The sequence below is a fragment of the Anolis sagrei genome, chromosome X, assembly GCF_037176765.1.
Source record: "Anolis sagrei isolate rAnoSag1 chromosome X, rAnoSag1.mat, whole genome shotgun sequence".
Classification (NCBI taxonomy): Eukaryota; Metazoa; Chordata; class Lepidosauria; order Squamata; family Dactyloidae; genus Anolis; species Anolis sagrei.
In genome coordinates, this window is record NC_090034.1 from 97,872,555 (window position 1) to 97,889,181 (window position 16,627).

The following is a 16,627-nucleotide window of genomic DNA, read 5'->3' on the forward strand; positions in this document are numbered from 1 at the left end:
AGATAGGTGTCAGTCCTGGTGGACTATGTCTTCTTCACATCAAAAATTTTGGTTAAACATCTACAACACCAAAACTTGGTAACTTCCATTGTGTCGGCTTTTGATGCTTTGCAATGTAATAAATTGATGGAAAGGTAGGTAATGATAGGGTGAATACAGAACAATCATGTTCCATGTGTGGGGGAAAGCAACTTCAAAGTCAGTGTGAGATGGCGCAGAGCTGATAAAAGGGTGGGATGTTGGGAAAACCAGTCATCTGAGGAGTGAGGTCAATATCTTCAGGGAACATGAGGGACTTGAATTGGAAATTCTGCAGGATGGTGGTGAAGAAGAGGAAAAGCTCCATGCGGCCCAAACCTTTACCCAAACAGACTTCTAAGTATTAAATAAATTAAGCTCATTTCTGAATAAACTCTAAAATTCTTTTGGGGTGACTGCACAACCTTTGGGGTGATTGCGCAACTTGAACTCAGAATTTGGGCTTTCTCTTGCTCTCAATGGCTTATGTGCCTAACTGCCTATGTATGCTGAAGCTACCAACCTAACAAGCATTTGGGACTGTTTCCTTACTATATTGGGACTTTCTTTGAGTCTTCAGTTGCTAGGGAGATCTTTGTTTGTTTAATCAGGACTTGGCATAACACAACAGTTGGATTAAATTTGTTTCCAATAAGACCTAACCTTCTGAGGAGGAACAGTGACATGAACCTTGCATGTAGGTATAACATTAGGGAGTGCTCATGGGAGAAAGTGGAACAATCAGTGTGCTGCTGTCACACAAATGAGGACTTGAAACACTGGGCTGGGAGATGGTATCAGCTGGGTTTTGGTTAACGACCCCTTGTGGATATCACACTCTATGGATGCTCAAGCCCCATTGCATTCATTGGTGTAATGAAATTATGTCCCTTACATAAAACAATCAAATCCAGATTACTTTTTGGAATTTCTTTAATTTTCAAGTTTTGGATTGTTGAATCCATGAGTACAGAGGGTCAACTGGACTTCCTAACTCCAGAATCAAAGTGGTTATGAACTTATAACTGTTTTCACAAATTCTAAATTTCAAATTGGATAATTTCAAGGCAACGTAAAAACTTCATAAGCAATAAATAGACATAACTAAATTAAGAGTCATCACCACCTTGTGATTCTTCAGAAAATAGGAGAATTGCTAGAAAAGAATCCTTGTTACCCAGCTGGGAATACAATAGTACCTCAGGACAAGAAGACCTAATAAGGGGGTAAAATCCAGAAACCATATATATTTCTTTATACCAAAAATCAGCCCTCTTTCTGAGAGCCAGAAATCAGAGAAAATCCCCTTCTTTCTTGTGGAGTCTGTCAATGCAGCTTCTGCAAGAGTCCCAGGCTGAAGGAGAAAGGGACTTCAGAGTCAGCGTGGGATTGCGCAGAGCTGGTAAAAGGGTGGGATGTTGGAAAAGCCACTTTCTTGAAAAGTGAGGTCGATATCTTCAGGGGGCACAAGGGACTTCAAATGGAAATTCTGCAGGATGGTGGTGAAGAAAAGGAAAAGCTCCATGCGGGCCAAGGCTTCACCCAAGCAGTTCCGCTTCCCTGAAATAAAAATATGAGAATTTCCCAGGCAGTAAGGACAGACACATTTAGCTATCTGTAATCAGATGCCTCCTAAGATGCAACAAAAAAGAGTTATTTCACCTCAAATCCCCTTGCCTTGTCCATATCATATCTAGCTCAGTATGATGTTGCCCCTTCAACCAGCAATCTCATTGTCTTATATCTACTCAGAAAAGATTTCCTTTCTATCCAACTTGCTATCGGTTTGCAGTTGATCTCAACCATATCGAATAACCATTTCAGCCACCTTTCTATGGTATTTTGGATGGCTCATTGTTCATTTAGGGAAACCTAAGTTTGGTGTCTCTAAATCTAAAGGCAGCCAAAATAATTTCTAAATGTGTTGAGATTGATGTTACAGATTTTGATTTCTAGAGCTACTTGCAAGTAGGGATGTGTTCTTCAATCATTTTGGGTTTGAAGAAATTAATTAGTAATTTTAGCAGCGACCTTTACATCCAGAAATTTATATTTGCTTTTCAAGTGGAATGTGGCTTTGAGAACTGAATATGTCAAGGTAGGGCTAAACTGCATCCAGATAAGAATGCTTCCCTTCTCTTTCCTCCCCAGCATAGGAATAGTTAATAATTTGACATTTCTATTACTGCCGTTTTGATGACAACGGCAGCAAGAATTGTGTATGTGCAGATGGGAAGACTAGTAGAAACAACAAAAATGGAAGAATGGATAGTAAAAATAACTGAAATAGCAAAAAATGACTTTTTAACAAGATATCTTCAGAAAAATGACCCTTTACTATTCAAGCAAGACTGGGAACCCTTGGAGGAGGAAGAAGTGGGCAACAAAGGTTATACAATTAGGAAATGAAATCAAGAGAGTACATGACAAAGTTCTTAATCCCTTCATAATTTTGCATGTTTGCTGTGGGAGAATAAGGAGACCACTGTAGCAAGCTCTAAAAGCAAGCATGGGATATCAAGCTAATAAACTAACAAAATGTGAAAGTGATTCTTCTCCTCATTGGTGTTTCTGGAGAGTTCTACCTGCGGAGAAAGGCACAAAGGCCTCATTCTTCTTGAAGCGTCCATTCTCATCCAAGAAGTTCTCTGGGTTGAAAGCATTGGGGCTTTTAAACATTGTAGGGTCATGCAAGACAGTGCTGAGTAATGGGTAGACTGCCATCCCCTGGAAAAGAAAAGAGTTATGAGATCAGAAAGACAAAATGCAGTTCCAGAACAAGTATCTTGCACAACATGCTTTTGATGTAAAGACTGCGGAACACTTGGGTTTATTGGAATGAGGCTTTGCACTTCAACTTGTTCGATGCTTCAGGGTAGAATCGTCTTTTGAGAGAGAGAAAAACAGTAACAGATGAGCAAGAAGCAAACTAACTGTTCTACCAAAAATGAGATAAGATCAGAACTGTTCAGATTCAAGTTGAGCATCTGCAAGGCACTAAGCCAGCGGTTCTCAACCTGGGGGTTGCAACCAGTATTTTAAGAAATGGATAATGGTAGCAAAAATTGGACTTACACCATCTTGACTCTTCTATAGTCTGGCAACTGTAGGTGGGATTGAATCACAGTGGAATGTCCCATGAATACCTTCAATTACTCATATTCTCGTTGCCCCGTTACTGTACCTTAGGGATATGATATCCTCTGAATTCAGTGTCACAAGTGACCATGTGGGCTGCACTCATAGGAAAGACATCACTGCATCTCTGCACTTCGTGGATCACAGCATTTGTATACGGCATCTGCCGCCGATCTTCAGTGTTTGGGAAACGATTATGGCCAATCACTCGATCAATTTCCTCATGCACTTTTGCTGTTAAAGATATGAGGATAATTAATGCCTTCAGTCTCTGACTCTCAAAAGGGAACTGAGATTCTACTTCCAATTATGCTAAACAGCAACATGAAATCCCTTACTATTTGTTGCAGGAGGACTGACATCTCATCCCTAGCAACAACCTGCATGGCTTGATTGCACCTTCCTCTTGTAAAGAGAGCACTATGAAATAATTTTTATCATACCTTGCACTTCTTCAGTCATCTCTCTCATTTCCAGTTATTTCTGAAATCACGAACTAGTAATCTTGTAGTCTTCAAACCTTATTAATGGGCCCTCAGAATTTGCCATAGTTTTTTTTCCCCAGGACACTTGGATGCTGAGCTTCCACTATAGACAGTGCTGTAGTAAAATGGCATTTCATGTATAAAAAGCCAAGCAAGGTTGCAAAGAACCTTCTCTGTGGTGGCCCCCTTGGCTATGGCACTCTCTCCCTCCTGACCTTCAGGTAGCTAGTAAAATCATGGCTATGGAATGAGGCATTCCCAGAATTATGGCTGAGAATGGCAATTGACTAAAGTATGGATCACAGGACACAGATTGAATTGGACATGATTTTATCTTGGCGAATTGGCTTATATGTATTTTTACTCTATTTTAATTCACTGTTTATGTTTGTTGTTAGACTGTTTTGATTTTAGATTGTACTACTAGCATTGCTGTTAGCAAGTCTGAGTCCCTCTACGGTGGTAGAGAAGATCGGAATATAAAAGTTTTAAATAATAATAATAATAATAGCGCGTCTGGTGGGGACGAGGGACAGGGCCTTCTCGGTGGTGGCCCCTCGACTCTGGAACTCTCTCCCACTGGAGATCAGAACCGCCCCTTCTATCTTGACATTTAGGAAACAGGTGAAGACTTGGTTATGGAGACAGGCATTCGAAGAGTGAGCCAACACCCTGAGATATGGATGGAGGATGATGAGCAACGATTTTAGTGTGACGACTGACCATTATAGTTATTGATTGTAATTGCTGTTTTAATGTTTTACTGTAATATGTATTATGATATTTTATTGATTGTATGTGATATTATGGTTGGAAACCGGTCTGAGTCCCTCAAGAGAGGTGAGAAGGCAGGTATACAAAACTTTTAAATAAATAAATAAATAAATAATCTTTATAATAATAATAATCGAGGACTTGGGGCAGCTTACATGAGGCCAAGCCCAGACAACATATTACAGCAAGATAAAACCAAAAACATAAGCAACAAGCAACAACATCATAATTACATAAAAACATATGAATGCATTAATAAGATAACATTATAATAAACAATCACAGTGACAGTGTGCGGGCCACATGTGCTGGATAAAATGTTAAAAAAATTAAAAATAACAGGGTTTACATCCGTGTAAGGCTTGATATGCAGCCAAATCAAGATTTTCTTTTTCCTAAACATTTTCAAGCCACTACTGACTAAATATATAGATACAGAAGACATAGATACAGGGGGCTGAACACTCTCAAATGATTATGGGGAAGTGAAATTTGACCATAGAATTTGACCAGAAGTTGACTATAGAATTTCCCTGGAAATATTAAAGATTCCTAGCGAGAACATATTGATCAAATCTGTGAAACTCAACCTGCCAATTTGGGCAAATTGTTAATGATATTAGCATCATCAGCAACGACAACAACAACACCTTGCACTTCAGGATATTTCATCAGAAGCAGGAAGCCATATTTCAAGGTGGAACTGCCCGACTCTGTTCCACCACGGATCAGATTAAGAATGGTGTGCTCCAAGTTCTGCATAAAAAATTCACTGCCTGGATTGTCTTTTTCCTAAAAGCAGGAAAAAATAAAACATCATGAGACAATTCCATTTCTGATTAGAAGCAAGTAAAGGTAAAGGTTTTCCCTGACATTAACTCTAGTTGTGTCCAACTCTTGGGGGTGGTGCTCATCTCCATTTCTAAGCCGAAGAGCCAGGGTTGTTCATAGACACCTCCAAGGTCATGTGGCCAGCATGACTTCATGGAGCTTCATTACCTTTCCACAGAAGCAATGCCTATTGATCTAGTCCCGTTTGCATGTTTTTGAACTGCTAGGTCGACAGAAGCTGCCCCAATAGTGGGAGCTCAGCCCGCTCCCTGAATTCAAACCACCAACCCTTTGGTCAGCAAGTTCAGCAGCTCAGTGGTTTAACACTCTATGCCAGGGGTCCTCAAACTAAGGCCCAGGGGCCGGATACGGCCCTCCAAGATCATTTACTCAGCCCTCGCTCAGGGTCAACCTAAGTCTGAAACGACTTGAAAGCACACAACAACAACAATCCTATCATATCAGCCAAAAGCAGGCCCACACTTCCCATTGAAATACTAATAAGTTTATATTTGTTGAAATTGTTCTACATTTTAATTATTGTATTGTTTTAAAGTGTTTTTTGCACTACAAATAATGTGACGGTGCATCAGGCCCCACTTGTATGTGAATGTACAGTTGAATTGTTTGGCTATCTAATGCTGTTTGCATCTGTTGAATTGCCTCCCCTGCTTAATTGTTTGGCTCCTCCCCTTCCTGGGGAAGAGGGCAGGGCTTTCCTTTCATTCTACCATCAAACATCTCAGCAGATGGAGGTGAGAAAAGGTTTAGCTCCGAAAGCCCTCAGTTAAGTCATCTTTCTTCACCAATTCTTAAGTTTGTACTCTTAAGATTCATTCTTCATAACCAGCTCACCTGGATGATGTTGTGGAATCTTAAGCGCCTTCAAACCAGTCCCTTGGCATCAAGAGGAAGACTTTGTGCCTTCAATTATAGTTCATTGGACTGGGGGTTGCGAAAGCTCAGGCCTTCACAGCCATTGAGAAAAGAGGGAACTTGGAAAGCTTCTCTGCTGCAAAACTCCTTGGACCCAAGACTTCAGAGACTGTAACGTATATTTTCTTTACCCCCTGTTGAAACATCAAGTTTGTGCCTAAGGAAGATAACTCATTGTGAACAATAAAGCCTATTTCGAGTTATCTGTAGTGTCTTGATCCTTGGAAGTTCCAGTTTTCTAAAGGAGGGCAAGAAGCAATCCCCTGGGGAGAGATGTCACGTCCATGTTTCTTTCACTAAGATCTACAGACCCCAGGTGCAACGGCACAAATAAGATATGTTCAGTGTGCATAGGAATTCATTCATTTTTTTTTCAAATTATAATCCGGCCCTCCAACAGTTTGAGGGACGGTCACCTGGCCCTCTGTTTAAAAAGTTTAAGGACCCCTGCTCTATGCCACCAGGAGGAAACAAGTAGGATAGATTAAAGGTTTCTTATCACATTTCCCTAAGTGAGAAAGATTACTAACAGTTAATGCAGAGCCCTGCTACCTTCATGCGCCAACAATGTACCTTTTCCATCCGGATGAGGAAGCAATCAATATAGTCACGTGGGAAATTAGGGTCCAAGGTCTCTTGGTTCTTCTTGATTCTCTTGGCAACGAAGAGCTTCATGTCCATGGCATCATAGATGTTACTGTAGATTCCCGGAATGTAATTCAAGTAGTTGGCATAGATGTCATAGAACTGCACAAGGAGAGAAACCATGCTGAACTGATAGCTGTTGTATTCCATCTAAGCATCAACAGGATTTCTGCTGCTAGTAACAAAGGGAACATCCAATAACTCAATTTAGTTCTGAATAGGATGGAGCAAATATATCCCATTCATCCTGAAAACTATGTGAGCCTCTTAAGTTTAGTAACTGGGTTATTGTGACCTCAAAGATTATTTGTGAACGCGCCATCTTATTACACTTGACGCAAAGTAAGTTGTGTTTTCTCCCCTTTTCCCCACCTGATGGGTTAAAGGGCAACACGTATTGCCACCCTTTCTCCAGTCTGATGGAGACAGGAGCGGGGGTGCCTTGTCCCATTCCCCCATGTGATGGTGATTGCCGGTGAAAGGAAACAAGATGTGGAGAGGGCTCATGTGTATGATGAGGTCCCTAGATATGGAAAAGCCAAATCGCGGGAGCAAAGAACCTGGGAGTTCAAAAAAATATGAAGAAAGGCTTGGAAGCCATGATTTGTAGGGTTTTTTTTAATTTTATATCACAACATAACAGATATAATAGGAGCAAAGGCATGATGTAAAATCAGAGAATCATCGAGTTGGAAGACACCACAAGGATCATCCAGTCCAACTCCCTGCCATACAAGAACATGCAATGAAAGCATTCCTGACAGATGATCATCCAGCCTCTGCTTAAAACTTTCCAGAGAAGGAGACTCCACCACATTCTGAGGTGGCATATTCCACTGCTGAACGGATTTTACTGTCAGGATTTTTTCCTAATGTTTAAATGGATTTTTCCCCTGTCTGTTGAAGCCACTGCTCTGTGTACTGGTCTCTACAGCATGAGAAAACAAGCTTTAAACATGGCTCACCATATCCCTGCTCAGCCTTCATTTCTCCTGTCTAAACATACTCAACTCCCTAATCGGCTTCTTTTGGTGGAAAATGGAGAGACTTGGGGGCAACAGATGCAGCAAGAACAGTGAGATCAGGATAGAAAGTGAAAGAAACGTTCTACCACTGTGTCTGTGAGTCGAAGGAAAATGTTACTTCAAGACGATAGAATTGAGAAACCTAAATATGACACATATGAGCAAAGAAAACCATGTGTTTTATATTTTAAATAAAATTTAAATCTCTCTGTTGGCTACAGTATAATCATTAGGCTTGGGTGATCAAAAAAAAGGTTCAAAACTCATTTCATATATAGTGGGCGCTGGCGATTCGATTTTGAAATGATTTTCGAAACTTTAATGAAAAAAAGATTGGAAATATCAGGAAATCCGAATTGCTTCATTTGCTTCATTAATGGAAGGTGCCCCTCCCTCCCTCCCTCCCTCCCTCCCTCCAGAACCATTAGGCAATTTTGGCAAAGCCTAACAAACAGTTTTAAAATCTCGCAGTTTTCCTTCCCTTGCAGTGAGCTGTGGTGCAGAGAGATGGGGTGGGCTGGCTAAACACAGCTCTTCTTGAAGGCCACTGGGGTGTGACCTTCAAGAAGAGCTGTGCTTAGCCATGCCCACCTCATCCTTCTGCATCGCAGCTCGCTGCCAGGGAAAGAATGGAAACCGTGAGATTTTAAAACCATTTGTTAGGCTTTGCCAAAATTGCTTAATGGTCTTAAAATCAAAATAACTGTGGGAGGCACCTGAAAATAATTCCGAACAATGGGTAAGTGGTTTCAATTCGGAATTACTCCTCCCACTATTCCTGCATGGCTCAAAATTGATTCAAAAGGGACTTTAATCCGAATTAATTACGATTTTAGAAGCTTCCAAACGAACTTGCCCAAGCCTAATAATCATCAATCAATAGATGGGAAGTGTTCCTAACCAGGAAAGGGGAAATTGGAATCAAGGCTGACTCCTTTATTTTCCGAAAAGGTCAAAATCGTGGTAGTCAAAACAAGCTGACTTGGCTTCCCTCACCAAGAATTATGAGATCTTCACAAAGGGAGCCTAAGAAGGCTTTGGCAAAACAAAAAAAGAAAAAAAACCCCTAAATGAGTACTTAGGTGAGGACAGAAAATGAAGAAAGAAAAATATTGTGAGTGAGGTGTAGGAGGGGAAAATAGGGGAAAGAGAGAGAACACTCATGTGGAAAGAGAGAAAGATTATCTTCATGGAAAGCAAAAGAAGAGGAAGAGCAGTTGGATAGGCGATGGGATCACAAGAGCATGAGGATTTGTGGCCGGACATGGAATCTGAACATCTAGGTATGTGAGAAAGGAAGAGGAAAAACTCAGGGGAGTGATGAAGACAAATGGTTTTGTTATTATTTAACCTGAGCATTACTGCAAAAGGAGTACCTGGGCCCAGGCGGTGCTCATTTCCCTGAAGAATTTATGTACCATCCCTACGAAAGCCTGGAATTCTTTGTCCTCATAGTCAAAGCGGTTCCCAAAAACAATAGAGCAAATGATGTTGGAGAATGCACAGCCGAGGAAGAAGGTAGGATCAAAAGGATTTTCTGCACAGCAAAGAGAATGAATGAAGAATCAGTTCACAGAAAGTCTTTCTGGTGCAAAGAACAGGACCAAATGCACCCTGTGTCCACTAATTAACATGCAATGGGAGCTGTAGTCAGGCCCATAGCCAGAGATAAATTTGGGGAGAGAGAGTTGAAACATGTTTTTAGCAAATCAAAAAGACTAGGTCCATAACCCAAAATAATTTAAATTATATTATTCATTCTATACTTTGTATAGACTTAATTAAATCAAATTTGTATTTTAGTTACAATGTTTCAAGTCTTTTAAACACCTGAAAATGATTCTTAATTGGTAATTTAGTGGTTACAAAAGAATACTACATTGTCTGTTGGTAATACTTGAAAACTGTGGCAATACACTTTGGCAGAAATCAGGCTCCATCGATAGACTTCAGCAGACACTCAAGAGTGAAAGTCCAGTCAGTCTTCATTGTCCCATTGTGCTTCTAATATATGTTTTCAAATATTTCAGCGTTGAAAATGACTTTTCATGTTTGACAAGTCTGTTTTGAACATATGCGAGGAATCCTAACTTTTCCACCCATAGATTCAACCATTGATCGAGGAATCATAACTTCTCCACCCACAGATTCAACCATTGATCTTCTTGTGTTAAAAATCTCCTGAAATACTTTCACATACTTACTTACTTACGTAGGCAATCCCTTGTTGTCCAAGTAAGATAATCCTCTAAGTCAGTGGTTCTCAATCTGTGGGTCCCCAGGTGTTTTGGCCTACAACTCCCAGAAATCCCAGCCAGTTTACCAGCTGTTAGGATTTCTGGGAGTTGAAGGCCAAAAACATCTGGGGATCCACAGGTTGAGAACCACTACTCTAAGTGCAGTGTCCTGGCAGAGAGTACAAATGTGACTGTGGAGCCCTATTCTTGACCTCCAGTCTCCTCCAGTGAAAGCGTCGGTTTCCAGGAGGAAGGTGGTCCCGGCCGGGTTGATTTGATTTGCCTTCCTCTTGTCTCATTTCTCCATTTTGCCCTCCATTCATGCCTCTTCAAATTCCACAGCACTGCTAGTCACAGCTGACCTCCAGCTACAATGCTCAAGGAGCAGGGCTTCCCAGTTCTCTGTATCTATACGACAGTTTTTTCGACACAGGCATTTGACATAGTGAATAGCAGTGCTCTCTGGACCATCCTCCAAAAAATCAGGTGCCCTAATAAATTTGTGAATATCCTGTGGCTCCTCCATGATGACATGATGGCAACAGTCTTGGACAGCAGTGGCTCCCAAAGTGACCCATTTAAGGTGGAATCAGGTGTCAAACAGGGATGTGTTATTGCCCCAACTTAATTCTCCATCTTCATCACTATGATACTTCATCTTGTTGATGGGAAGCTTCCCATCAGAGTGGAAATCATCAATCGGACAGATGGCAAGCTATTTAACCTCAGCAGAGTGAAACCCAAAACAAAGGTTACAACAACATCTGTGATAGAACTCCAGTATGCTGATGACAACATCACCTGTGCACATTCAGAAGAAGACCTACAAGCCACTCTAAATACCTTTGCAGAAACATATGAGAAGCTCGACCTGTAATTGAACATCAAGAAAACCAAAGTGATCTTCCAGCAGTCACCAGCCAATCCATCTTCAATGCCAGAGATGCAGTTTAATGGTGTAACATTAGAAATGTTGACCATTTCTGCTATCTTGGCAGCCACCTCTCCACCAAAGTCAACATTGACACTGAAATTCAACACCTCCTGAGCTCTGTGGGTGCAGCATTTTTCCAAATGAAGCAGAGAGTGTTGAGGACCAGGACATCCGTAGGGATACCAAGGTGCTTGTTTATAAAGCTATGGTCCTCCCAATCCTGCTATATGCCTGCAAAACGAGGACTGTCTACAGACGTCACATACAACTCCTAGAACGATTCCATCCGCCTCCGGAAAATCCTGCAAATCTCTTGGGAAAACAAGCGGACAAATGTCAGCATGCAATTGATTTTTTTATCCTTCAGAAGTTTGGTTCCATCTGATGAGAGTAGAGGGTGTGTGCCATGATTTCTTCGTCCGTAGATGACTTTTGTGGCTTTAAAAAATCCCTGAGTATCATGGATGTCTGCAAAGTGTTCGATTTCTTCAGCCTTCTTTGTTAACCAGATGTTCTTGAGTTCTCTGGTCTTTCTTTGGACCTCAGCTTTTGCACTGGCATAGATCTTTTTCTTAGCAGTGCAGTTGGTGTCTCTCTGCCATATTTTGAAGACTTTCCTTTTCTTATGAATTAACTGTTGGATCTCTTTGTCATTTTCATCAAACCAATCGTGATGTTTCTTAGTTTCGGATACTTCTGTGATATAATTGCCTGTGCACCACTAATATGACCACTCATATTAGCAGCTCCATCATAACTCTGTCCACACAAATATTGCAGGCTCAGCCCATTTTTTCCAGTGTTTTCAAAATAATGCCTTCAAGTCCTCCACCCATCATATCACTGATCTTCTCAAAGACTTTAAAGTCTTTAAAGTCTTCTCTTATTCCTGCAACTTTGACAACAACATACCTTACCAAGAACGATAACTGTTCTGAGCTACTCACATCCAAAATTATATCTGTCAAATTGCATGGCAACTTTCGATTTTGGACTATCTTGTCACAACAGATGTCTATTAGTTCATTCTGTATTTGAAGACTAGAATATTGGGCATTCATAGCAAAATGACTTTTCAGGTAATTTTCTCCTGATCTGGCAAGAGATCTCAACAAAGCCATGAAATTACTATCTTTGTGCAAAGGTTCTGAAGGACAATCGTTTCTATAATTGCCAGAAGTTTATTTCTGTTTTCTTCTGTTTTCTTCTGCTTTCCTTTATCGTGATGATGGGTTACATCAGGATGTTTTCCATTATTAGCAAGAGGTTTTCAGCCAAGCACAAGTTGTTATGTTGGTACTTTGGTTTTTTTGGTGTCCATTGAAAATTTCTGTTGCATTTTCCCATCACACAAATGGTCAGACAACCAATGCACTAAGCTTCTGATGACCACCTTTACCCCTAACTTCTCCTCCAAACACCACACATTACTTACAGAGTGCACCTTGTAGATTAAATGAGTAGGCTAACCAGGGAAGTCTGCTGAACCATTTGGGTTGAAAACTTAGATGCCTCTTCTTAGCCACAGGAAATACATATTGTTCTGTCGCCACTGGGCCTGTAATTAGTTGACTTTAAAAATAGGATGTGTAACCTTTGCCCAGTGGGAAGCCAGGATCCTAAGGAGAAGTTCTCAGAGGTTTCCACTACAAAGAATCTTCAGATGGCTAGAGAAGTACAACAAAGGCCTTTATTAATGAAATCAAACAGGAACTTCAAGGCTTTCTTGATAAAGTATTGGTTCTCTCAATCTTGTCCACAGGGGACAGGCACTATCTTCAATAACGTTTTCTTTAAAGGAAAATTCCCATTTTTAACTTCTCCCAGGCTGATTGAAATCCAACCCTCACTGATGTGTGCTCCACTACGGGGCCGAACTGCTTCTCGGACGCTGAGTGGACCAACCAGCAAGACAGTGGATATTCTGCAGCTGGAGTTCTTTAGTCTTTAAGGCTGTTTTCCTGAAAATTCCCAAAGTTGTGGGAATGCTTCCCTGGAGTTCTTAGGAGACTCTTAAAACTGTTCTCCTCTGGTTTTCTTTCCTTTCTGTTTCTGTTGGAATTTCTGTAACCCTGGAAATTCTTAAAGCTTGAAGCCTTTGTACAGGGGAAGTTACACACATCCTATACAAAAGCTAACCTGGCTGATACTAACTAACAAAATGGCTCACTTCCAATCCAAAGCCCAAAAAAGGGGGCGGGACTAGGGAACCTAATGATAATTGACAAGCAATTGACCCAATAACTGCAAAGTAAGGAAAGCCATCTAACTGCAAAGGCATAGAACTTTAAAATACATGCAGTAATCAACAAATAGCAAGGGAAGCTGGAGCTCCTGGTGCGGCTGTACCAGAACACATATCCTGCCTATCATGAGGCCAAAATTTAACTCCTAACATGAGGCATGCAATAAAAGGTAGACCTCAGTATGTGATGACAAAGTTAATGAGTGAAATTGCCTGTGCCTTTCCACTCCAATTTTGAGGGTGGTTTCAACCCCTAACCCTCCTCCCTTCACTACAAGGCCTGGTTATGGTCCCTTGTGGTTGAGTGAGGATTACAGTCCTTTCACTGAACAGAATGAGTCCAAGCTCTCTTTGGCACATCTCTTACCCTTTGTCTTCCGAAATTCCTCCACCAGGAATTGGGCCTCCTCTTGGATTCGCTCTTCAATAGACTTTTTCCCCATTCCAAAACTCCTCAAGACCATGAGGGAGAACCGGCGCAGTTCCTTCCAACGTGTTCCATTGGAAAAACTCACTCCTGAAGGCAAAAGGAGATACATGACATGGGTTATTGTAGATTTTCCACAGATATATAAACCCTATTTTCCTAGTTTCCAACAGACCTCACAACCTCAGAATATGCTTTCCATAGATGCAAGCGAAACGTCAGGAGATAATTCTTCTAGAAGATGGTTATATAGCTCGAAAAACCTACAACAATCCAGTGATTCTGGCCATGAAAGCCTTCTGCAATAAATAAATGACATGGCAAGCAGAAACAAGAATGGGACCATTATTGTAAATGTAGTTGTGATGCCTCACCATATCCCTGGAAACTAGGCTCCAATGAAGGCATGGTAGTCCTTCCACTGAACTCTTCTGCCTTGTCTATGAGGGCCTCCTTCACAGCTTGGTGTCCACATAAGACCAGAACTGGACGTGTCCCAAAATAGACGGTGAAAACAGGGCCATATTTTTCACGTAGCTGTAGGGGAAATCAATCTTTCACATCTAGCACAACCTTTTTGATAGGCAAACATTTTGTAATGGTGTCCTTTGAGAGAGATGACTGCATCATTTGCGGTCAAGAAGCACCTTTCAACATATGGTGAATCTTAATGTGGATTCTCGATTTCAGTTGAAAACAAGCACTTGATCAGAGTAGTGATCCAATGGGTTGAACATTTGGTTCCACATGCTTGAGCCATCCCAGTTGAAGTGGTCTATGAGTTCTGCAGTACAGACACATTCTAAGGCAGTGGTTCTCAACCTTCCTAATGCCGTGACCCCTTAATACAGTTCCCCATGTTGTTTTGACCCCCAACCATAACATTATTTTCATTGCCACTTCATAACTGTTATTTTGCTACTGTTATGAATCATCATGTAAACTATCTGATCTGCAGGATGTATTTACATTCACTGGACCAAATTTGGCACAAATACCCAATATGCTGGGATTTATCGTTCACTTACAATGAAAAGCATTCTGAACTCCACCAATGATGGAATTGAACCAAACTTGGCACACTGAACTCCCATGATCAACAGAAAACACTGGAATGATCTGGTGGGCATTAATCTTGAGTTTTGGAGTTGTAGTTCACCTACATCCAGAGAGCACTGTGGACTCAAACAATTATGGATCTGGACCAAACTTTGCACAAATACTTAATATGCCCAAATGTTAACATTGGTGGAGTTTGGGGGAAATAGACTTGACATCTATGACAGCCTGAAGAAGAAAAGGCTGAGAAGAGATATGATAACCATGTATAATTATGTGAGAGGAAGCCACAGGGAGGAGGGAGCAAGCTTGTTTTCTGCTTCCCTGGAGACTAGGACGCGGAACAATGGCTTCAAACTACAAGAGAGGAGATTCCATCTGAACACGAGGAAGAACTTCATAACTGTGAGAGCCGTTCAGCAGTGGAAATCTCTGCCCCGGAGTGTGGTGGAGGCTCCTTCTTTGGAGGCTTTTAAACAGAGGATGGCCATCTGTCAGGAGTTATTTGAATGCAATATTCCTGCTTCTTGGCAGAATGGAGTTGGACTGGATGGCCCATGAGGTCTCTTCCAACTCTTTGATTCTATGATTCTATAATTCTATGACATTTGGGAATTGAAATTGCTGGGATTTACTTACAATCAAAGAGCATTCTGAATCACACCAACAATAGAATTGGGCCAAACATCCAAAAAAAAACAAAACCCGCCCATGATCAACAAAAAGTACTGTGTTTTCTGATGATCTTTGGTAACCCCTCTGACATCTCCTCGCGATCCCCCCAGGGGTCCTGTCTCCCAGGTTGAGAAACACTGCTCCAAGGCTTCTTCGACACTGCCATATAATCCAGGTTATCAATGCACATAATCCAAATTATCTGCTTTGAACTGGATTATATGAGTTTACACTGCAATATCATTCAGTTAATGTATATAAATCTGGATTTTATATGACAGTGTAGAATTAGCCTAAGGGTTCTCTAGTATTCTCTCCTCTATGTGTAGTCATCTACACTGTGCAAATAATCCAGTTTGACACTACTTTAACTGCCATGGCTCAATGTTATGGAGTCATGGGAGTTGTAGTTTATTGAGACACCAGCACTCATGGTCAGAGGAGGCGAAAGACCTTGTAAAACTAAAGCCCCCAGGATCCCGTCGCATTGTGCCATGTGAATTAAATCATTATCACTAGATAACTCTAGCAAAGAATTCTAAGTCCCTCACCAAACTACAAATTCCAGGTTTCACAGAGTGGAGCCATAGCAATTAATGGAGAATCACACACCACAAATCTCAGAAACGAATCCAGACAAAGAATAGCATTTGCGGTGTCTGGTGTACTTTAGCGTAGATGTGAGTCCTACCATAAACAACAAACTACAAGACAGAGGCAAGGAAAGAGAACATTTTGTCCAGAGATATATATGCAAGAATATCTAGAAAAGTATGCAAATTTAAGGTTCACCTTGGAAAGACGTTTTTCTCAGTTCTTTGTTACAGATTATAACTATGTAATAGAAGATACAAAGAAAGAAGAAAGACAAAGAAAGTAAAGATAAAGATAAAGAGGATAAAGATAGTTTCCAATGTTTCAGGCACACTTCTTTCCACAACTAATCCTTTCTGATCATTAAACATAAAAGTCTTTTTTCTCCATAAAAGGTCCGAAAGAGTCCAAAAATGGTCCATACCTTGATAAGAGATTTTAAGGTTTCACTTGACTTGATCTGCAGGAAATTCCCAATCAGGGGCAGAGGAGTTGGTCCTGGAGGAAGTCTCCCCTTGTGCAATTGTTTCCTCTTAGATGATATGAGCAGATGGCAAGAAATAAAGACAACAAGGAGAGAAATGAGTGTAGTAGCCCATTCCAT

At 40.9% G+C, this 16,627-nt stretch overlaps 1 protein-coding gene across 1 annotated transcript; it reads right to left on the reverse strand.

The window, feature by feature from the left end:
- Positions 1 to 1,396: 1,396 nt before the first annotated feature.
- On the reverse strand, positions 1,397 to 16,627 carry LOC132780563 (cytochrome P450 2G1-like). Its single transcript, XM_067460915.1, has 9 exons — positions 16,448 to 16,627; positions 14,070 to 14,232; positions 13,636 to 13,785; positions 9,229 to 9,389; positions 6,756 to 6,929; positions 5,066 to 5,207; positions 3,203 to 3,390; positions 2,604 to 2,745; positions 1,397 to 1,578 (listed from the first exon to the last, which is right to left on the reverse strand). Exons 1-9 carry the CDS (start codon positions 16,625 to 16,627, stop codon positions 1,397 to 1,399), a joined length of 1,482 nt encoding a protein of 493 aa, XP_067317016.1.

What these genes read in the sequence shown, in the direction of transcription:
- LOC132780563 (XM_067460915.1), bottom strand. Translation starts at nt 16,627, where the DNA reads ATGGAATGGGCTACTACACTCATTTCTCTCCTTGTTGTCTTTATTTCT. An exon ending in GGAATTTCGGAAGACAAAGG is followed by an intron (nt 9,390 to 13,635) that starts GTAAGAGATGTG and finishes TTTGCTGTGCAG; the next exon opens with AAAATCCTTTTGATCCTACC. An exon ending in GAAATATCCTGAAGTGCAAG is followed by an intron (nt 3,391 to 5,065) that starts GTGTTGTTGTTG and finishes TATCTTTAACAG; the next exon opens with CAAAAGTGCATGAGGAAATT.